Genomic DNA, 20,666 nt, shown 5'->3' on the forward strand with positions numbered 1-20,666 from the left:
GTACTCCTTATACTTCCTCAACCTTTCTAATTAGCTTGCCTTTAAGTATTAAAGTGCCTAAAGGTCTGTCTAAGTAAATGCTACATTTCTTCTAAAGACGCTCTGCTAAGATTAGGTTGCAATCTAAGTTCGGGGAGTAGAGGACGTCTATTAGAGTAATTGGGGTTTTCTTTCCTTTATAGGTTAGGAAGATGTTAATAGTTCCTAATCGTAATACACTTAATTTTCCTACTGCCTAGGAGAACTAAACAGGCTTAGTTAGGTGCTTAAGATCGCTAAACTAGCTCTTATTCCCTATAATGTATAGTAATGTACCTATGTCCCAAACTTTTGTGTTAGCTATTAGGTTCTTAGAGCTTGCTGCAGCTAGTCCCGGCTTTGTAATAGCTCCCCTAATTAGGCCCCTACTAAGGCCGTCTAGCTAATAGTCTCCCTTATCTTCCGAGTTAGAGGAGGAGTCTAATTCATCTTTGTTATTGTTAATAGCACTACTAGATTTGCCCTTTCCTTTGCCTTTACCCTTCTTGCCTTTGTCTTTATCTTTATCTTTACTCTTATCTTTCTTTCCCTAACTAGGTAGTGCTATATTAGGGTATTGCTTATAGTACTTAGCGTTAGTATGCTTGTACTTATACTAAGTGCACTAGTCGTTATTATTGCTAATAGCCCCTCTAACAAGCTTTAAGCCGCTAGATAACTGTCTAGGAGGCTTTTCTCTCCTTAGGGACGTTATTATTACTTTAAGGGAGGAGTCCTTAGCTTTAGGCTTATTGTTATACTTCTAGGATCTAAGCTATTCGTAACTAGAAAGGCCCTAAATAAACAGCATCCTAACAAGCATATTAGGCATCTTAATATCTAATGACTTTATAGGCGCTTCTATTGTTGTAACTAAGCTAGCAAATTGTTCTGTCGATGTTTAGAATCTATTAAACTACTGCTAAAAAGATTCGCAGTACTACTAGGTATTCGGATTAGTAAGGGGCATCCTAATATACCTAATGAGTTTAATAGTATTAAATATGTCTATAGTTACAATAGGCTTGTATAGAGCCTCAATGTAGTCGTATATATCCTTAGCTAACTTAGGTGTATTACCGAAGTCTAGTCTAAGGGCAGGGTCGAGTCTAGCAATAAGTATACCTAGGGCTTGGATGTCTTTCTTCTTCTAGTCCCTAAATATGTCTCTATACTGCTAATCGGCTAAGTCCCCTATAAATATACTTTTTAGAGGTGGTTTTATTTTATTAGCCTAGTTAAGTCTATAGAATACTATACTAACTAGGTCCTTTTCTAGAAGGGCCGCCTAGAATATAAGCTTCTAGTCTTAGAAGTTAATCCCCTTCCTAAGAACTTGATTCTCCTTTACTGTCTTTATCTAATTAGTGTCTATCGTTCCTAGCTGCCTTTTAGTATAGTACTAGGCAGGGCTTGTAAGGGACACTTACTAGGTTTTAGTCCGAACTAGAGCTCTTAACTAGGTACCTGATAGGTCTAGATAGCTAGCTCTATTTAGTAGACTCTAGAAACAGTTCTTTTATAGTTGAACTAAACAGGTAAGCGTATACGCCGGGCTTATAACCTATTGTAAATCGTACTAAGGATACAACTAATTATCGGATTGACAACTATATAACTATACAAAGAAGAATCAGGAGCCTGCTATAGAAACTGCAGTTAATATACCCATTATGTGTCCTTCCTCTTAGCACAGGTCAGCTGATGGTATTAGCTGACTAGCATATCACCTGACTGAACCACAACACACCATGTCGCCATACCGCGAACTTTCTCGCCCGCTAGCAATGTCATCGGCTGCACCTTGCTATACACGTTTACCCTCCGATGTGACGACGGATCTGCAGACCATGGCACGGGCACGCTCTTCGTGGAGTTGGACGGGGTGAACATGAATCCCGTCTCGGGATTGGCAAGTGCATCTCGACGGTAAGCTATGTGAAGCAGGCATCATCTGCATCAACTGCGCAGCACTGTTTCCTACCTTCACCTCTTACATTACTGCAACTATATGCAAACATTACCCCTCTACGACCCATTCCTATCCCTCATTCACGACGCCAACGATATGGCTGGGTCACTGAAGGATAGGATCAAAAGCTTCGTCAAAAGACACGTCAAAAAGCAGAGAAAGGGCAAGAGCAGCGCAGCGCCATCGCATGTCGAGAAAGTCGAGGTGCCCAACGCTCAACAAGTCCCCAGCGACACGCAGCAGATGCCGATTCTATGGCAGCCGAGCGAGGATCAAGTGGAACAAGATCTGAAGCAATCTGGACCAAAGACATACAATCGAGCGGCTATTTCGACTCAGGCCGCCACTACCACTGGTACCCTCAACATTGTCCTGGAGAATCAGACCAGCTCACGAAACGTGTACGCCTACATCACCGGCCAAGCCATTGACAAAAATAATGCTCTGTTCATACTTCAGTCAGATGCCAAGACGCCATACTACCCACCCAGTCCACCGACCGTCGGCACCAAAATCACCACGCCCATCGCCATCCAGCTTGGTGCTCCGGGGAGCACGGTGTCTGCAACCATTCCTCGCCTGGCAGGTGGACGCATCTGGTTTTCCCAAGATGCGCCTCTCACATTTATGCTGAATCCGGGCCCTGGCCTCGTGGAGCCTTCAGTGTTCAACCCTGCGGATCCAAATTACAACATCAACTTCGGCTTCTGCGAGTTCACCTACAATTCTGACCAGGTCTTCGTCAACATCTCATACGTGGATTTCGTCAGCGGCGTGCCCATTGCGCTTACACTCAACGACACATCCGGTGGCAGCCAGCATATTGCCGGCATGCGTCCAAACGGTCTTGCTCAGGTCTGCCAAGGTCTTCGCGACCAGACAGCGAAAGACGGTCGACGCTGGAGTTCTCTCATCGTCCAAAGCGGAGGCAAAGACCTTCGAGCATTGTCGCCCAATTCCGGCATCACGCTGAATCCCGACTGGTTCGCAACCTACTGGACCGACTACGTCAATCAAGTCTTCGCCCAGTACCAGAACCAGCCCCTCACCGTCAACACGCAAGCACAGTGGGGCGACGTCCAAGGCAAAGTCAACGCAAATGGTTCTTTGGACTTTGGAGATGGTAGTGTGTTTGCGAAGCCCAATGCAAAAGATATCTTTGGCCAAGCTACCGGACCGTTCGCTACGGGAGGAAATGCGAAAACCAATGCCATCATTCCCAGGCTCTCGACGGGATTCGCGAGAAGCACTTTACTCTTGAGCAATCAGGCGCCAAATGGAGTTCAGCCGAGTCAGTACTATACAAACCCTACGACGAACGTGAGTGTTCTCCTCATATCCCTCTGACAACAATCATGCTCATTTTCATCACAGCACTATGCCCGCATCGTCCACGCTGCCAATGTCGATACCCTGGGCTACGCTTTCCCATACGACGATGTGACGCCGGATGGAGGTCCGTATCACCATTATCATCTAGATTTGCGCGAAAGTACTGACATGCGACAGGCAAACCCCAAGAAGGTGCAATTTACTCTTTCTCTCCCTCCAGACTTACAGTCACATGTGGAGGAAATGGGGCCTAGAATATGCGGCTTAGATGTAACTTACTTTACCTACTTTTCCTCTGCCCTACTGCTGTATGTTAGTCACTTTGCATTTTTTCCCCCTAATAATAAGGAACCCTACAACCCTACCTATTCTAAGCTTTCGATTACTCCCGTCGCACTAAGCTAAGCTAAGATTTATTCTTATTTACTTCTCGCTTTATTATATTATATAACCTAGAGTCGCGATTTCCTTTTTCAGGAAAGGAGCATACATACTAGATCGTATTATATATAGATAGAATAGTATTAGATACATAATATTTCATATTTTGTGTTTTGTGTGTGTAGAAAAAAGAAAGATCTTAGTTATATAGGCGAGAGCGACTTAGAGAGAAGCCTTATATAATTTCTTTTAGTTTAAAGAACAACAACAAATTTATTATATAATAAAGAAGTTCTCTTATATCTATCTATATAGATAGTACGTATATATATATATATATATATACTTCGAAAGTCTAAGTCTATCTCCTCTATTTCTATTTTCTTTTTTATAAAAAATAAATAAAGAAAAGGGAATAATAATATAGACTTAGAGTAGACTTTTTAAAAAGCAAGCTTAATAAATACCTTGTTTTATTATTATCTTCTTCTTCTTTAAGGAATTAGATAGATAATAAAGATTCTTATCCCTACTACTCTAATCCTCGTAATAACGAGAAAATATCTAGCTTTAAAAACGCGATATAGAGATCTCGAAAATATAGGTCGAAATCTAATAGACGTGAGATTTTGGGTTTTAGGGATTTTGTGTGCTTGGTTGAGAGGAATACATGTGAGTATTGGCAGCAAAAGAAAAGAATGAGGAGGAAAAAAGAATTCAATTGTGTGGTTGTGTGTGCTGGCTGATATTTGAAAAAAGAAAAAAAGAAACAGTGAGTCTTGAGCGAGATGAGAGGTTCGTTGGAGGAGAAAAAGGGAGAAAATGATGCTGCTTGGGGACAGATGATGCCCGTAAGTTCAACAAACAAAACATCCAGCTACTTCACATTTGCAGGAGAAAAGACTTGTGTATTAATGATTCGCAGCCAGGCGATGGATTCGTCCACATCCCAGAAGCTGCTCCAACTTCGATCCTACCTGAAATTGAAGGCAAAGGAGAAATCTACGACATCTCTCTCTTCCATCAACTTCACTGCCTCTCGCATATAAGAACGTATCTGTACGCGATGCAGCCATTTCTGAATCGGAGTTCACCTTTCGAGACGTTCAAGGGCGTGCTTGCGCCGCGGGAGGATCATGTGGAGCGCGTTGTTTCGATTATTTGAGGCAAGGTCTGATGTGTGCTGGAGATATGACGCTCGAGTGGCCTAGAACGGAAGAAGATGGAAGGAGGTTTGCTGTTGATGGTTGGGGTGTTGAGCATCAGTGCAGGAGTTGGGTGAGCGACGGACGCATTTCCAATGGTTGTGGATGTGAGCTGACTTTGACAGGAGTCGATCATGAGAGAGATATGGAGGAGAATACTTCGAAGGTTTCCCGAGAGGTGGTGGGAAGTCGTTCCACAACGCCTTGATCATGTCATTCTCATACTCCGGTATGCTACGATGCCATTCAGCAAGCCCATGGCGTTGAATTCCGACTCCACGCACGATCGTCGATGCTGCTCCAGGCACTGTGATAAGCCTGTGAATTGGAATGCTAGGTGGAAGAGCCTGGCCAATCGAAGATTTGCCCTCTACTCAAAGTATCCTGGAAATAGCCAGTCCAGCTTCTTCTTCGCCTCCGCAGATCTTCCAGCTGCGTTGGTCATGCTTCCTGCGAACTTCGTCTGGCCTTGCAAATGCTTGGCAGAGACCAAATCAGCATGCTCTTCCTTGCTGAGCTCGTCGAGGACTGAGCCCACGAAGCGTCTGGCGTTCTCAGAATTGGCTTTCATATTCCCCATGACCATTTCGACCGTCACGTCGCCAGAGGCATGCCAGCAGTCATAATCCGTGCTCATGCAGATCATCTGGTAGGCAATCTCTGCCTCTTTCGCGAGCTTTGCCTCAGGTAATGCAGACATGTTGATCACGCTACCTCCCCACGTGCGATACATGTTGCTCTCGGCGCGAGTAGAGAATTGTGGGCCCTCCATACAAATAATCGTACCCTTGTCATGAAGGCGCACGCCGTCTCCCTCCAAGCTGTGCCCGCACTTGCGTACGACCTCGGCCACGCCAGAGTCGAATGGGTCCGCGAAGCCTACGTGACCGACCATACCGCCTTCGAAGAAAGTGAAAGGTCGAATGCCCTTTGTACGATCAATGATTTGGTCTGGAATGACGAAGTCGCGTGGCTTAATCTCCTCTTGCAGACTGCCCACGGCCGAGAAGGCAATTATCGTGCGTACACCGAGCTTTCGAAGAGCTGCGATGTTTGCGCGAGCTGGCACTTCATGTGGTGCAAACTCGTGGGATAAGCCATGGCGGGAGATGAATGCGACTGGGATGGGCTTGCCGGTGGAGGGTGAAGGGTGATGGAGGACGGAGATGGGCGAGGATGGAGTGCCCCAAGGGGTGTCTGGCTGGAGAGTGGCGACGTGGGTGAAGTCTTTCAGAGATTGAAGACCCGTGCCGCCAATGACGGCGATCGATATCGGATCTAATCATAAAGTGCCTGGTCAGCGGGGGAGCTCTTGCTTGTGATGCTCTGTCGGCCACGCACCTTCGTAGTGGTCTGCTACGTTGGCCATTTTGCGGAAGCCGAGGTGTACTTCTTGTCTTGCACTGTTCTGGGCGAGATGTGTCAGTCTGAAGAGTCTTCTTTGCATGTGAAGCATTTTCTGAAAGGGAAATCTCACGTTCTATACATTCCCGTTCGGTTGAACTTTGATCCGTATCAATCCATCGGGATCGCGTGATCATGAGAAGCTGCCGTGCCGGACGAATATGGTTGTCCTAGACGATCTCGAGCGGAGTGGAAGTAACGTTACTCGCTTCAAGCGGACTGGTAAATAATAGGACAGTAAGTAGAATAAAGGATACGGCCGAATTTCGGGCGGAATTGACGACCCATGCGGGGTGAACACCAAACATCAAACATTCGCATTCGCATCTGAACACTCGCTCCCACCGAAACTCCGATCGACTTCGAGCTGTCGGGTGAGCATTGGAATGCCATGAGTGTGCTATGGCCGAAGAGACGCCGCCTCAACTTGGACGCCAGTTGTCCTTGGTCCCGTACGCATCAGACTCGCGCGACATTGTGCTGTACGTGATCCGAAGCAGAACTTGAACCCGGCCGCGCCATTCTGAATTCTGACATCTCGCCAGCCGACGCGGAAATGCCGTCGTGCTATACGATGCCCAGACGCAACAGCTGTCCGTACGAGATGCTGCACACGAGCCCGTCGAGCTGACGGAGTGCCCTTACTGCCACAGACCTCTCCGCAACAGGGAACGGTCCGACGACGATGCCGATCATGCTCATGCCCTTGGTCGAGATCGACCTTTTGTGGATCAGGACTACTTTGCTATGCTCGCAGCGAGCCAGAGGCCTTCGCCAGCTGCATCCGGATTCTCCTCTCCAAGCAGACGAGTGCACCCAGCCATTAGATCTGGCCGCTCACGAGACGTCAGTGGATCCGCAGAGCCTCCGTCAGGCGCTCAATTTGTCGGCAGTGAGCCCGCGCCACCGGGTGATAAAGGAATCAGCAGTTCTGCCTTCTCTCCAGGCTACTTCCAACAATTCTTCCGTGAAGAACGTGAGCTAGGTCGCGGAGGCAATGGGGTGGTCCTACTGGTCGAACACATGATCGATGGAGTGTCGCTTGGCCATTTCGCGTGCAAGCGCATCCCGGTGGGAGATAGCCGGAACTATTTCGAAAAAGTCATCGTCGAGGTGAGGCTTCTGCAGAAGATCCCTCATAAGAACCTGGTCGCCTACCACTGGACCTGGCTAGAAGACCATCAGCCTTCGAAGTTCGCTCCCAGCATCCCGTGTCTGTGGATCTTGCAAGACTATTGTAATGGTGGCGATCTTCATACGTATGTTCTTGGGCCTCAAAGGGGCCCATCCACGAAAGAAAATCTCAAGGATAGACTACGTCGGAAGTCGAAAGGCGAGTCAAGTCCTCCTCAAGATCTGCGGGGACCGAGCAAACTGTCCTTTGAAGAAATCTTTTCCTTCTTCCGTGACATTACATCTGGCCTACACCACTTGCATTCGAAAGGCTATATACACCGCGACCTGAAGCCTTCGAATTGCTTGCTACAGCGAGATGGCAATAGGACTAGAGTACTGATCTCGGACTTTGGAGAGGTCCAAGCTGCTGGCGCCGCACGTCTATCATCTGGCGCAACGGGCACCATCTCTTACTGCGCACCGGAAGTTCTCCTCCAGAATGCGGATGGCTCATACAAGAACTTCACCACCAAATCAGACATCTTCTCACTCGGCATGATCGTCTATTTCATGTGCTTTGGACGGCTGCCATATGCAAATGCAGACGACATAAACGAGGAGAACGAAGACCTTGAACAGCTCAGAGCTGAAATCCAGAAGTGGACTGGCTTTAATGATGAAACCCGCGTGAGGCCGGACTTACCCGAGAGACTGTTCAAATATCTCAAGAAGCTGCTGAGCGTCGACCCCAACGAGCGGCCATCCACAGAAGAGATCTTGACCAGTATAAAGGGCGGCGTAGCTCTGGGAGAAGCAGAGTCTGTGTTTGATGACTTCACACCTCGGGTCTCCAACATCGACTCTCCTGCACCGAAAGCGGCCTCCCGGAACCGAAAGCACTCATACATATCGTCACGACCCGGCCTTTCATCACCTGGAAGACATTATTCGAGCGACAGCATAAGATCTCGAAGTCCCATAAAACAAGACAGGAGTACCAGTCGACCCACAAGCCCACAAGACTTGACACTGAGCTCTCGAAAAGTGGGATTACCTCCCGCTGCTACGCCAGACCAACAACCCCCTCAACAAAGCCCGAGACTCATGCTCCCTCCACCACCACCTAGCCCACCGCTCAATGCCATCATGCGCTTCATCCATTCCCCTCGAATAGCAATCAGTATCCGCGCCCTCCTCTTCGCCGCCAAAATCTTCATGATCTCCATCCCCTGCGCTCCCTACTCCGCCAATCAACGGCTATTATACCCCCTCCTCAGCCTCGCAGCCATAGATCTCGGATTCCTAAATTTCGGCCTCCGACAGTCGATCCTCCTCTTCATTATGCACGTCGTGGCAGTGGTAATTGCTTCGCAGCATCATCGCTTATGCGAAGCGGGAAAAGTTCTCGTTTGGGAAGAAGATATTTGAGAGCGAGTGAGTTAGTTAAGCGCACGGCGTTTGGCGTTCTTAGAGCCCTCTTCCATAGGAATTTTTTTTTTAAAAAAAAAGAGGAAATGGGCTGTTATTCCTACTTCCTTCTTTCTACAGTACCTCATACCTTACGCAGTTTGCGAATAAAATCCAAGTCCAGCAAGTCAGGAGGAGTAGTCCGGTTTGTCGATTCATTATTAGAGTATTAGGCAGGCACCCCTCCCTGCTTTCATTTTTTTTTTGGTTGGCTTGATGCTTGCTCGCTCTCTTCCAGCGCCCCAAAAAATTTCTCTAGCTTTGATTACTTGACATTTGCAAAAAAAAATGTTTTCCTTTCTTGTAGCGCGGCATATTAGACTAAGTCGGGTCTTGCTCAAGAAAACCACGGCAAGAAATCACGATCACCTAGCGAGAGAAATTGACGCGGAAACAAACAGCTTGCTTCGGGAGGCTGTCTTAGAACAAGAACACGAACACGAACATGCTATCCTACCCATCCCTTCTCTACCCTTCCCAAAACTCCCATCGCTAAGACAATATATGCTCAAGCTCGAGCTCGAGCGAGAGAACAAAAATGTACAATCCCCATCCATGCTCCATTCGTAATCGCATGGCATTCGTCAACGGCGTGAAATCTGTACAGCGCAAAAGAAAACTCAATACCTCTTCTTGGCAGCAGCAGCAGTCTTACTAAGAGCCGCCAACTTGCGTTTCCTTTCTTCCTTCTCCCGTCTATGCCGCTCTTCTTCTTGCAGAGCCTCGAGGTCTTCCTTCTTGGCGGACTTCAAGGCCAACTGCTCTTCGCCGTCAACGTCATCGAAGCCGGCTTCCATGTCGTCGGATTCGTACGAGTCGTAGCCTTCTTGTTCATCTTCATCCTCTGCAGCAGAAAGATCTGACCAGCTGGCGTAACCACCATATTTGTCCTGTCCGAGACCTTTCCTGGGGTCTTTCTTGGGTGCGACTCCTGGGACTGCTTTCTTCATGGTGCCTGTGTATGTGATTGGGGGTGGCGCAATGACTGGTTTCTTCATCGTTCCCTTGTATCCTGTCTCCGGGACCTTCTTCGCCCCAGATTTCGGGTCTGAGGGTGTACCGCTCCGACTCCGATCTGCTGCTGCCGCTTTACCACCATCTTTCCCGCCTCCTTTCCGTACCGCTTCCTCCCTCAACCGCATCCGCTCTTTCTTCGTCAACCTCTCCACGGGCTTGTGCTTGATGGTGTTGGTTCCAGCTCCTTTGGATGCCTCTTGAGCGGCTTTGGCCTGTGCCAGAATAGCAGCAAATCCTTTCGGGGCAGCGGGTGCGCCATTTCCAGCGGGTTTAGGGGCAGCCGCTGCCGGCTTCGCTGCAGATTTGGCCGGCTGAGAAGAGGTCGAAGGGCTCGATGTGCCTTTGTATGATGCTGCTGTAGCGGTAGAGGTGGAGATCACTGGCTTTGCACTGGCCACTTGTCCATTCTGACTAGGCCGTACAGGCACCTTGACTTCCGTCCTTGTTACTTTTGCCTGTGGCGCGGAAGACTGGGCTTCAGCCTTTCGCTTAACTCCTGCTGTGACATGTGCAGGTACGGGACGAGGCTTCTCGCGATGCATGAGCGCTTGCGGGTTGGCTGTGCTCTCGGCTGCTGTGGGCGGTTTTGAGATGTTTGTCGTAGGCTTCGGCGAAGGAGTCGCGCCTGGCTTGCCGATAGAATTGAGAAGATTGTTAAAGTTGAAGCCCTATTCTACGTCAGCCAAGTAGTCAATGCTTCAGCAGCATAGCTTACCTACCGTCATGATGAGTTGCGTTCCAGATGCTCAAGGCTCGCTATCTGGAACTTCTCGAAGGCGAGAGATGTCGCATAGCAAACTGCGTAAGCGTGCTACGTACGGATGAGATTGTCGAGAGGGTGGCGGAAAGGTCGAGGTCGCCAGAAGAGGGAGTCGTCTATGTATATGACTGCTGTCGCATGTGCCAAAGAAGCATGCTGAAGTCAAAGTTATTAGAAGGCGCCGGATTTGGCCGTGTGCGCCTCAGGCACCATGAAGACGCCAAGACTTCGTGCCCACCCTTCAATCCAAATTATCTGACACCGTGCCGACTTCTTGAGACTCCGCGACGACTACCACCCACCGCACAGAACTCGAAGTTTCAGTCAGCTGCATCCCAGCTTAAATCGATTGACTCTCTAGTTCTTCTACCAAAACCACATCACACAGTACGCGACAACACCTCAAGCTGCCAAAGGCACCATCTAACAGACTCCGCACAGACACTATCAAAATGAAGCACCTCGCAGCCTACCTCCTCCTCGGCCTCGGCGGCAACACCTCTCCATCCGCCAAAGACATCAAGGGCGTACTCAGCGCCGTCGGCGTGGAGGCCGACGACGAGCGTCTTGAGAAGCTCCTCTCCGAGCTCGAAGGCAAGGACATCAACGAGGTATGCGAGCGATATCGCAAACATTTTATTTTCAAACATGCGGAATAAATACTAATATAATTATCCAGCTGATCTCCGAGGGTTCGACCAAGCTCGCCTCCGTTCCATCTGGAGGTGCTGGCGGCGCTCCAGCAGCCGGTGGTGCTGCCGCTGCTGCTGGCGGTGACGCTGCTGCGCCAGCTGCTGAGGAGGCCAAGGAAGAGGAGAAGGAGGAGTCGGATGAGGATATGGGCTTCGGTCTCTTCGACTAAACGTGTCGCTTCTGCCGCAACGAGGAACGACATGTTGAGGCTGGGATGAAGGGCAGATCTGAGGATTTCTTGGAGGATTGAAGAACGTTCGGTTCATACTATGCATGCACGGCGTATGGCGAACAGCTTCGCTGCTGTATGACTACCATAGGGACGCCTGATGCGAAATGAAGACGACTTCTCCGGCCATGTGTTGATTATGAGTGACTGCATCCATGTGCCTTGCGTGCTTTTGCGAACGTGCTTCTTGCAACCAAATGCTCGGCCTCAGAGTTTGCCCTCTCCGCCATCCTTCACTTACACAATTTGGCGAAGGCAGTTGACTGAGCGTGATGATCCATGCTCAGTAAATTCATTCCAACTTGGGGTATCTCGTGATCTATGCAACTCTACACCTTTCGCTCGGCTTCCTTTTCCCGCCGAAACTCCGCGCTGAAACCATGCTGAATATCGTACAACTTGACGCCAAACTTTGAATCCCTTCTAGCTGGGAGAGAATGCTGCCACGTCAACTACTTCGTTGACCTGGGGAGCTCAAGCCAAAGCAGGTTGAGAGTTCTCACCTCTTGATGGCGAGCTCAACCCAAGGCCAGCTGGGGCCATCATGTCCCTTTACTGTTCTTGCTGCTGCACGTCGGATCCAGGTGCTGGCGCGCTCAATGCGCAGATCTGGTTCAACGTAATCTGTGACGGCAAGACACTCGTCCAGGGCTGCACAGGTATGGCTTACTGTAGCAACGCACTATGATCATGTTAGTCAAGCATAGAAGAAGAGTCAGTGAGATAGCATACCCGAGATAATCCTCAGCAATGCTACCCACGGCGAACATGCTGCCAATCTCGCCTCTGATACCCTTCAACCGAAGTCGAATCTGCGTGCCTCGCTCAATTTGGTCGTTGTTGTCCGTGAACGAGGGCGTAGAGCCCTCAACGGTGTACTTCAAATTTGAAGGAATCATCTATCGAAGTCAAGTTAGCACGATTCATGGCAACTCGAGGACATGCCATCTCAAACCCACCGATCTGCTCACAAAGACGGTCATCGCGCCAACTTCCACAAAGAACCCATTGCTGACCACAGTCGTAACCAAGCCATCTACAACCTCGCCGCGGAAAGGTCTCCAGATGATGGCACGGTATGAGAGGACGTATTTCGCCATTCCCGTTCCCGGCACAAGCACTGGTTCGCTGATATCGTCCACACCGATGATCTGAATCACGATCTCCGTGCCCTCGATATTGCCTTGCATGTCGTCGTAGAGTTTTGCGATGATCTTTGCATTTGCTGAGCTGTCGAAGAAGGAAGGGTGTAGAACCACCTCCCTCGTTCGATTGGCCACGAAGAACATTGTGAATGTTCCTAGCTTTTGCAGACGCTGGTCGCAGGACTCCTCAGCTTTCGCTGTATGGTCCTTTCCTCTGTTCCCTCACGATCCCGAGATCTTGAAAACCGATGCTTCCCCGTTGCGTATTTTGCTGCGCAGCGGTATGTAATTAATGCGCCGGCAGCTAAGACCGGACTCGTCTTTGTCGCGTTGAAAGGAATGTCGATCCGTTTCGGTCGTGAGCGGTCGTGAGAGGTCGTGAGAGGTCGCAAGGTCTTGGCACCGAGATTAGGTACAGTCCTGCGTAGGCGAAGGGAAGGTTATGCTGCACGGTGGAAGCCTCTAGGATGATGGACGAGGTCGACACGCGATCACTTCAAGATCGCGGCTGCATAGAACAACTGAAGCGGGACAGCCCGCCGCAAGTTCCTTCCCGCCTCACGTCCGTGCTCGCGAAGCCACGTGAAAGAGAGATCATCCATGGATGCAATTTTTTCAATTAATAACATCGTCAAGCCATCAACCTGCCATTTGTACGCTCTTCTACTGTACACAAGACCACCAAAGTCTGCATCATATTCTCATTCATAGCCTCGTGGACTTTCCGATCAAATCAACTGCGTCAGCCCCGACACGTTTGAGGCTCACAGCCACCGATCAGATCCGTCCTTCATTATGCGCGCACTTCTCGATCTGGCAGAATGGGCGCTCGATCGTGCTCATGTACCTCATACGAGCGGCGAACAATGACCAAATTATTGTCATCCCCTGAGCTCTCGCTTCCGACACTGCTGTTCGCTCGCCAGATCTCACCATTTTGCGGGTTCGCCGAGACGCTGGCGATATGCGAGATGTCCGTCTCTGGTCTCAGTCGCAGACCTGTGTCCGTTGCTACGTCCGGAACCGGGGGAGTGCAGACCTCAACTCCTTTGGGTCGCTCTGTGGAGCGTCCTATGCTACCGCTAGCGCCACTCGATGTCGGCGACTTGCTCTTTTCCGTTCTAGATGATGAGCGGCCTGACGAGCCAGATACGTCTGACATTCCGTAGCTGTTGTCACCCTTCCCTCGCGTGAAGCCCATTCCGAAGCCACTGGCAAAGCTCTCGGTGAAGGTCTTCAGCGCCGAAAGTGTGCTTGAGGCGATGGCATATGCCAGTTCAATCTGCAGCCAGATGTTGGCCAGGGAGCTGTCCAGTCCATTATCGGAACTCTGCTGTCGTAATCTCATGGTATAGTAATTCCGGCCGATTGAAAAGCCAAGGGTGCTGCACCAAGTCAGTACGATCGTATTCATCCTGTTCACAGATCATACACTCACGGTATTCTAATCCAAAAGGCAATGATGATCATGGCTTTCTTGCTTAATCGCATCTGCAAATTCCAAACTAGATGTAGAGGCAGCAAGAGCAGGATGATCTCAGAGAAAATGTCGAGCCCTGTGATGGCTTGCCATCGGGCATTCTAGGCAGAGTCAGCGATGGTTCTACGCTGACAACGGATTAATGTACCTGTGAAGGGCAAGTATCGACATTGTCACTGAATGCCCAGTAGTATCCAGGCCTTGCTGAGACATGACAGCTAGCAGTGGCGATGATGATCGAAGCAAGACCTATGAGACCCACGAAGCCATTGCAAATATGGTAGAGCCGGATCTGTTCTGGGGCTTTGGTGATTCGACTGAGGAATGCCACCATTGCGCATTTCGACAAATATAGCGCCAGCAAGAACAAGATGATGCTGGCTATTGAGGCCTAGACTTGGGTGAGTGCTTCGCAAATAGCACACTACTTCGCTTCTGCGTACCTCGTTCAGCTTTGCCAAGTGTGGATCTTCTTTGATCCTTGACCAAGGCTTTCCAAGTCCAGCTCCTACAGCGGCATAGCTTGCTCCGGTATAGCCGAAAGACACCAGAGTTGCCAATCCAATGACGATATCATCTCTTCCATATGCATTTCTCCGAATCCATGCCCGAACGAGGCCGACGCAGATGGTGAAGACCAGGCAAAGGCTGATGGTATAGGTGACAGCGTTTTCGTATCCTTCGCGTTGAGGCATGTTGATGCGATGCGGTCTCGGGTGTGTTGTAAAGGCGTCAGTATGCTGAGCACCGCACTGCGCGAACTCCGACCATGCAGAACAGTGGAAACTTGAAACCTCCCGATGCTTTGCTTTGCTCAAGGGGACTCGAAATTCAAGCTTGTCAACGGTCCGGCTCGGCACAGTCGGCGGTCGGGGCAGCAGAGAGTGAATGCTGAAGGACTTGCTTGTCTTATTCTCACGAGAGATTTCAGAGGTCTGCGAAGATGCGCGAGGAAGCGCTGTCCAGTGGCCTCCCGGTGACACTGTTCGGCGGTGTAAAGACAGGATTGACGCTGTGCTACCATCCGTGGGCAGCCATCAAGGGGCGTGCGAAGTTTACAGATAGGCGCGCATGTTGAACACACAGGAAGGTCGTCTCGGCGGCACAGAGGGCCATCGGAGAAATTGCTATCAGTCGCTCGACGTGATGGGGATGGCACGAAGATCTGGGCAAGGTGTGGTGTGGCACGGCCAACCAAGCGGCTGCGTTTCAAACCGGACGTGTGCTGCAGCGTGCCACCTCTTCACAACCTTGTGCTGCGTGCATCACGTTACGCCGGAGGACGCAAATGCTCGGCCGTCTTGGGTTGTGTGACGGGCGACTTGGAGCTTTTGACGCGCTGTGGTGGCGTTGGTGCGACTGTGATCCCTGCAAACCGACGTGTCGAGAGTCCAGCAACCAGGTACGTCGCGCAGTAGCTCCGCCTGCGTGCATGCCGCCGACGTTCCTTGCATTTGACGCTGCAGCATTTCGTTTACAACGAAACTTCGCCCGGAGAGGTGTGCAGTCGTGATACCTGTCAAGCGGAGCGATGCAATCACGGTGACTCGGCCGGCGCTGCACTTGCCCATTGCGCCGCGAAGTCCTGCACCAGGCTGCTTCAGATCCTGAGCATGCCTCCGCGTAGCACGACGGCTGTGCATGCCGGCGTTGATCAGATTCGGGCTTCTTTCAAAAGTGACAGTTGCGGCATGACGGGCTTGCTGCCCGCGACTTCCTCTGCCGAAGCCCTGAACATTCGACTCCGTCACACCAGAATCATGTGGCCAGCACACCTTGCTCGGCATTCTCTCCAGTAAAGACGTCCACTCCCGCGCTCTCGCCCTCGCTCTCGTCGACACCTTCGTTTGCCCTGCCCCTCAATCGCCTTGTGCTCCTTCCGTCCAAGCTCGCTCTTTCGACAACACATCCAGCAGCGAACATGGGCAGGCCAACTCCCATTCCCGATCTGAAGCCAGAAGATGGCATCTCGCTCGAGGACCGCTCCGATGAAGCCGCGGCCGTCCAGAAGAAAGGCGGCACCCAGACCGATGGTGCAGAGATGAGTCGCATGGGGAAGTCGCAAGAGTTGCGTGTGAGTCCATGTCCAATTCGAGTCCTCGATCGATGAACCATATGCTGACCCGCACATAGCGTAACTTCAAGCTAGTTGGTATGTCAGATCTGTCACCGCGTGGACGATGTCCTATCCCTGTATTCGGTGTGCGCACAGGTAGATCGCTGACCGCAACTTCCCCCTAGGTATTGTTGGCTTCGTCACCATCCTGCAAGCAACGTGGGAGAATGTCTTGCTTGCGAATTGGTTTGGCCTCTACAAGCAAGCCTTCCCTTCGACCGCTTCTGCATGGCCACCATACTGACTCGTGACAGTGGTGGCACGGCTGGTCTCATTTGGTGCACCATCGCAGTATGGCTATTCATGCTTTGCATGATTGCTTCCCTGTGAGTATATCTGATCGTGTCAACCCAGAACACGCCTAACCTATTGGCAGCGCCGAGATGGCATCAATGGCTCCAACTTCCGGTATGCAGCTGCCGCTTGGATCCACGACCTGTTCAAACTTTGCTAACCACTTCTCCGGACTCCAGGTGGACAATATCATTGGGTCTCTGAGTAAGGCCTTGCTCGCACAGCGTCCGCTGCTATCCCGTGTCGGCAGCTAACCATCTCAATAGATTCGCACCTCCCTCGTTGCAAAAGCCGCTCAGCTACGTCGTCGGATGGTGCTGCTGTCTCGGCTGGATTGCCGGCGTTCCATCCTGCTGCATCCAGCTAGGAGGCATGGTCAACACGATGATCCTTTTGGTCAACCCCGATGCCAATGTGACGACTCAGTGGGAGGCGACATTGCTCTTGTACGCTTTCCTTCTCCTTACGGTGGGCTTCAACATTTTCTGCGCCGAACACCTGCCGCTAGCTGAAGGAATCCTGCTATTTGTCCACGTGTTCGGATTCTTCGTCTTCTTGCTGGTATTCTGGATTATGGGAGAGCATGCTCCTGCCGATCGCGTCTTCACTGAATTTCACGACGGCGGGAACTGGGGCAGTAAGGGACTGTCTTGTCTTGTCGGGCTAGCAACTCCTGTGTGGTGCTTCATTGGACCAGTAAGCATATTTATTTCGGTACAGGCAACATGGGATTGACTGACTAACGCGTACAGGATGCCGGTGCTCACATGTCCGAGGAACTCAAGGACGCATCGAAGCAGCTACCGAGGGCCATGATGTGGGCCACAGTTATCAATGGCGTTCTTGGCGTCACTATGCTGATCAGCTTCTGGTACGTTATTACCAACGCACAACTCCGATTGCTTATACTGATCCTTCACAAGCTTCTGCATCACGGACATTGAAACAATCGTCAATGCCGACTCCGATTTCCCCATCATTGACGTCCTCTTCAACGCTACGAAATCTCGGGCTGCGACGTGCGTGCTCGGCTCGCTGCTGGTAGTGTTGCTGTTCTTCTCCACGGTAACCACTGTCGCTTCAGCCTCGCGTCAAGTATGGGCCTTCAGCAGAGATCAGGTAAGTAAAAGGTTACCACTGAATCATCGTGTACTGTCTGATTCCTTCTTCTTAGGGCTTCCCATTCTCGAACTGGATTCGATTCGTGCGGCCAACTTGGGAGATTCCCGTCAATGCCTTGCTCATTGTACTAGGCGTGTCGGTGGTAATCGCTGCTATCAACTTTGGCTCCGACATTGGCTTCAACGCCGTAGTTGGTGTCTCTAATGCGGCACTCGGATTCTCCTATATCATCTCGGTCGGTTGCATCCGACTGAAGCGACTACGTGGAGAGCCTCTGCTCCCAGCACGATGGTCGCTAGGCAAGTGGGGTGGCCTCATCAACGACATCACGCTGGCCTTCCTGGCTGTCATCTTCGTCTTCTCTTTCTTCCCCAACGCGCCGGTCAAGGGAGACCCACACTGGGCCGCAGATTTCAACTACGCCATTGTAATCTTTGGTGCGACCTGCATTCTTGCTCTGGCATACTATGTCCTCGGAGGTGCGAGCAGATACATTGCTCCGGTCTCGCTGGTCAAGCAAGACTAGATCAATTTCCGTAAGTTTGGAGGCTGTACTGAAATACTGGCTTGAAATCTGTCAAGCACTATCGACGACTGCACGGTCAGCAGTCTATGATGATAGCTAATGATGTTACGATGGGCGTATGGGATGTATGTATGGTCTGCGGCTTGAGTTCGGAGCGCGAAGAAGGAGATGCTCGCGCCAAGAGGTTTCATTTCAGCTCCCCTGCCCGATATAGAATATATTCTACTTTTACATCATCACTCGGCAGCCTCGGCTCCTAGTCATCAGCAATTTCTTCCGTGTTCACGTTGAAGCGAGACAAATCGCTCGAGACCATATGTACTAACAAAAGCAGGTATTGCTGGCCGCAGAAGGAGCTGCAAGTGCGTGACGTTCCCGCGAGTGGTGTGGAAGTGCTGATTACCAGCGGAAATTGCAGCTGGAGGGGTAGTTCTAAGGGCCTGTTTACTTGCACCTGCACTTCCGCGGTAGGTTGCGGCAATAGCTTCTGATACTATAAGTGAACAACTGTAGGCCAACTAGACCCTGTATATATAAAAGTAAACAAGTACAACGATATAACGTGTCTCTTCTAAGTGTAGGTATTGTTTAAACCTATAGTAACGGCTCGAGAGGGTATAGCGACCTATAGTAATAGGTTGTATAAGGTCTTAGCGTACGAAGCCGTAAATTCGAGTTTCCGGCTTTCGGGTATAGGTTAACCTCTTGCTGCTATATAACACCCTTATACGACCTATAATATAGACCGGACAATCGCCGTTGTCTTTATTAATAGTATACTTAGTAGCGCCTTTAATTTAACTATATATAGTAGTATATTTATTAAGACCGAGCCCCCGTAATAGACGATTAATCCTAACGCTAGCGACTCGCTACTATCGCAACTTGCATAGCTGCTATCGACTATTTCGACTAATTCCTCGATAATAAGGAATATACGTACCGCGACGATAGCTATTATATAACCGCCGAGCTTCTCGACGATAAGCGTAAGTTATATAAGAACTACTGTATCGATAAGGCTACATTTATAGCCTTGTTAAGCGCCTTGTACGATAGAGGGTTGCAACTAACGAGGAACCTAACTACCGCTAAAAGGTTAATCTAATTCCTTATAGTTATATCGCTATTATTCGGCTTCCGTTAAGTAGACCTCGTATTTAAGAGGTCTAAGGCTACTATCTACAAGTTATTCTATACGGTTCTTACTGCCTTACTTAAACTATATAATAAGGTTGTTAAAAAGCCGGATTATAATAGTGTACCTTCGAAGATAATAAGCGAGATAAACAAGCGAGGAACGGGCAAGTTTTACCCGTAGTTTAAGGACTGCGTTAGCGCTATAGACGGTAGCTATATTATCGCTTACGTTCCTCGTAATAAGCAGATACTATAGCGCAATAGGAAGGGTAGTGTCTCGCAGAATGTACTAGTAGTTATAGACTTTAATATACTATTTACGTACGTTCTCGCTAGGTAGGAGGGCTCTATAAACGATAGCCGTATGCTATTACACGCTCGCGAAATAGAAGCCTTCGGTACTAACTGTCTAACTAATAAGTACTATCTTGCTAATACTAGCTATCCGAGTATAAGACTTACTATTATACTATTTAGAGGCAAGAGATATTACCTAAAGGAATAGGGCTTAGGTAACCGTAGACCTAAAGATATATAGGAGTTGTTTAATCTAAGGCATTCTAGCTTACGCAACGTCGTAGAGCGCACGTTTAGAGTCCTTAAGATGCGGTTTAAAGTGCTACGAGACACTAATAGACCTACGTTTAATACAGATACTCAAGTTGCCTTAGTCTATAGCCTTGTGTGTCTTTGTAACTTTATACGTTAAAGGACGGAAACCAAAACCACTACTACTACCTGCAGTAATAGTATAGGCTACCGAGGGTAATATAACCTATAGCAATATAGGCAGCTATGTTTAGCATAATAGGATAATAAGACGGTTGCTTAGGCTAATAACTAGAGCCCTGCAATATAGGCATTGTAGAAGTGTAATATAAACAATGTGCTATACGAGGTTAGTGCTCTATCTACAATATAGAAGGAGGCCTCTTATATAGGCTCAAAACTCAGCCTAGGTATGTAGGGCCGGTTACTAGCTAATATCCCTCCCTTTCTTCGTGTCTAACTAGACACGCTTTACATTGTACGCTTAAAACAAACAGTTATGCAGTAACCTTAGGCATCTTAGCTAAGGCTATCCTTTTAGAGACTCCGCAATAATACCCCCGGGGTAGCATTGTTCCTAGATTCTATTAACATGCAAAAACAACTTCCTAAGCATCGAATCTACTACGCTAACTTACTGCTGCTTCAATGCACCGTAATCCTTACTAGTAATAACCTTATTAGCTAGTCGACTCTCGAA

General features: G+C 49.4%; 10 protein-coding genes across 10 annotated transcripts; 5 read left to right on the forward strand and 5 right to left on the reverse strand.

The window, feature by feature from the left end:
• Positions 1-2,233: 2,233 nt before the first annotated feature.
• Positions 2,234-3,576, forward strand: MYCFIDRAFT_129568 (glycoside hydrolase family 64 protein; the record flags this gene model as incomplete). Its single annotated transcript, XM_007922509.1, has 3 exons — positions 2,234-3,310; positions 3,365-3,446; positions 3,500-3,576. 3 exons carry the CDS (start codon positions 2,234-2,236, stop codon positions 3,574-3,576), a joined length of 1,236 nt encoding a protein of 411 aa, XP_007920700.1.
• Positions 3,577-5,278: 1,702 nt separating this feature from the next.
• Positions 5,279-6,277, reverse strand: MYCFIDRAFT_84252 (uncharacterized protein; the record flags this gene model as incomplete). The annotated part of the gene is made up of 2 exons (XM_007922389.1): positions 5,279-6,186; positions 6,250-6,277. 2 exons carry the CDS (start codon positions 6,275-6,277, stop codon positions 5,279-5,281), a joined length of 936 nt encoding a protein of 311 aa, XP_007920580.1.
• Positions 6,278-6,714: 437 nt separating this feature from the next.
• Positions 6,715-8,856, forward strand: MYCFIDRAFT_44605 (uncharacterized protein; the record flags this gene model as incomplete). Its single annotated transcript, XM_007921782.1, has 3 exons — positions 6,715-6,794; positions 6,858-7,158; positions 7,210-8,856. 3 exons carry the CDS (start codon positions 6,715-6,717, stop codon positions 8,854-8,856), a joined length of 2,028 nt encoding a protein of 675 aa, XP_007919973.1.
• A 659-nt stretch (positions 8,857-9,515) lies between these two features.
• MYCFIDRAFT_89033 (uncharacterized protein) lies at positions 9,516-10,806 on the reverse strand (the record flags this gene model as incomplete). Its single annotated transcript, XM_007922510.1, has 3 exons — positions 10,632-10,806; positions 10,033-10,580; positions 9,516-9,753 (listed from the first exon to the last, which is right to left on the reverse strand). The coding sequence occupies exons 1-3, from the start codon at positions 10,635-10,637 to the stop codon at positions 9,516-9,518; spliced, it is 792 nt and encodes a 263-aa protein (XP_007920701.1). The 5' UTR covers positions 10,638-10,806.
• A 157-nt stretch (positions 10,807-10,963) lies between these two features.
• MYCFIDRAFT_53885 (uncharacterized protein) lies at positions 10,964-11,727 on the forward strand. The gene is made up of 3 exons (XM_007921891.1): positions 10,964-11,059; positions 11,114-11,283; positions 11,352-11,727. The coding sequence occupies exons 2-3, from the start codon at positions 11,125-11,127 to the stop codon at positions 11,532-11,534; spliced, it is 342 nt and encodes a 113-aa protein (XP_007920082.1). The 5' UTR covers positions 10,964-11,059; positions 11,114-11,124; the 3' UTR covers positions 11,535-11,727.
• A 144-nt stretch (positions 11,728-11,871) lies between these two features.
• On the reverse strand, positions 11,872-13,208 carry MYCFIDRAFT_89029 (uncharacterized protein). Its single transcript, XM_007922511.1, has 3 exons — positions 12,554-13,208; positions 12,327-12,493; positions 11,872-12,276 (listed from the first exon to the last, which is right to left on the reverse strand). Exons 1-3 carry the CDS (start codon positions 12,881-12,883, stop codon positions 12,261-12,263), a joined length of 513 nt encoding a protein of 170 aa, XP_007920702.1. The 5' UTR covers positions 12,884-13,208; the 3' UTR covers positions 11,872-12,260.
• Positions 13,209-13,341: 133 nt separating this feature from the next.
• On the reverse strand, positions 13,342-15,150 carry MYCFIDRAFT_89028 (uncharacterized protein). Its single transcript, XM_007922512.1, has 3 exons — positions 14,663-15,150; positions 14,178-14,320; positions 13,342-14,124 (listed from the first exon to the last, which is right to left on the reverse strand). Exons 1-3 carry the CDS (start codon positions 14,912-14,914, stop codon positions 13,533-13,535), a joined length of 987 nt encoding a protein of 328 aa, XP_007920703.1. The 5' UTR covers positions 14,915-15,150; the 3' UTR covers positions 13,342-13,532.
• A 66-nt stretch (positions 15,151-15,216) lies between these two features.
• Positions 15,217-15,986, reverse strand: MYCFIDRAFT_209434 (uncharacterized protein). The gene has a single exon (XM_007922513.1). The coding sequence runs from the start codon at positions 15,860-15,862 to the stop codon at positions 15,485-15,487; it is 378 nt and encodes a 125-aa protein (XP_007920704.1). The 5' UTR covers positions 15,863-15,986; the 3' UTR covers positions 15,217-15,484.
• A 154-nt stretch (positions 15,987-16,140) lies between these two features.
• On the forward strand, positions 16,141-18,277 carry MYCFIDRAFT_127600 (uncharacterized protein; the record flags this gene model as incomplete). Its single annotated transcript, XM_007922514.1, has 10 exons — positions 16,141-16,293; positions 16,353-16,371; positions 16,461-16,521; positions 16,590-16,661; positions 16,712-16,743; positions 16,809-16,833; positions 16,896-17,325; positions 17,382-17,500; positions 17,553-17,748; positions 17,804-18,277. The coding sequence occupies 10 exons, from the start codon at positions 16,141-16,143 to the stop codon at positions 18,275-18,277; spliced, it is 1,581 nt and encodes a 526-aa protein (XP_007920705.1).
• Positions 18,278-19,955: 1,678 nt separating this feature from the next.
• Positions 19,956-20,126, forward strand: MYCFIDRAFT_44622 (uncharacterized protein; the record flags this gene model as incomplete). Its single annotated transcript, XM_007921783.1, has 1 exon — positions 19,956-20,126. A coding segment is annotated over one exon (171 nt), but the record flags the coding sequence as incomplete, so codon positions are not given.
• Positions 20,127-20,666: the final 540 nt, after the last annotated feature.

The sequence above is a fragment of the Pseudocercospora fijiensis genome (assembly GCF_000340215.1).
Source record: "Pseudocercospora fijiensis CIRAD86 unplaced genomic scaffold MYCFIscaffold_1, whole genome shotgun sequence".
Taxonomy (NCBI): Eukaryota; Fungi; Ascomycota; class Dothideomycetes; order Mycosphaerellales; family Mycosphaerellaceae; genus Pseudocercospora; species Pseudocercospora fijiensis.

Excerpts from the sequence above, each read along its gene's own strand:
- MYCFIDRAFT_89028 (XM_007922512.1), bottom strand. The coding sequence starts at position 14,914 with ATGCCTCAACGCGAAGGATACGAAAACGCTGTCACCTATACCATCAGC. Across the intron at positions 14,321-14,662 it reads ACTTGGCAAAGCTGAACGAG|AATGCCCGATGGCAAGCCAT; the intron begins GTACGCAGAAGC and ends GACTCTGCCTAG. Across the intron at positions 14,125-14,177 it reads GCCTTTTGGATTAGAATACC|CACCCTTGGCTTTTCAATCG; the intron begins GTGAGTGTATGA and ends GACTTGGTGCAG.
- MYCFIDRAFT_53885 (XM_007921891.1), top strand. The coding sequence starts at position 11,125 with ATGAAGCACCTCGCAGCCTACCTCCTCCTCGGCCTCGGCGGCAACACC. Across the intron at positions 11,284-11,351 it reads AAGGCAAGGACATCAACGAG|CTGATCTCCGAGGGTTCGAC; the intron begins GTATGCGAGCGA and ends ATAATTATCCAG.
- MYCFIDRAFT_89029 (XM_007922511.1), bottom strand. The coding sequence starts at position 12,883 with ATGTTCTTCGTGGCCAATCGAACGAGGGAGGTGGTTCTACACCCTTCC. Across the intron at positions 12,494-12,553 it reads CCGTCTTTGTGAGCAGATCG|ATGATTCCTTCAAATTTGAA; the intron begins GTGGGTTTGAGA and ends TGACTTCGATAG.
- MYCFIDRAFT_209434 (XM_007922513.1), bottom strand. The coding sequence starts at position 15,862 with ATGCACAGCCGTCGTGCTACGCGGAGGCATGCTCAGGATCTGAAGCAG.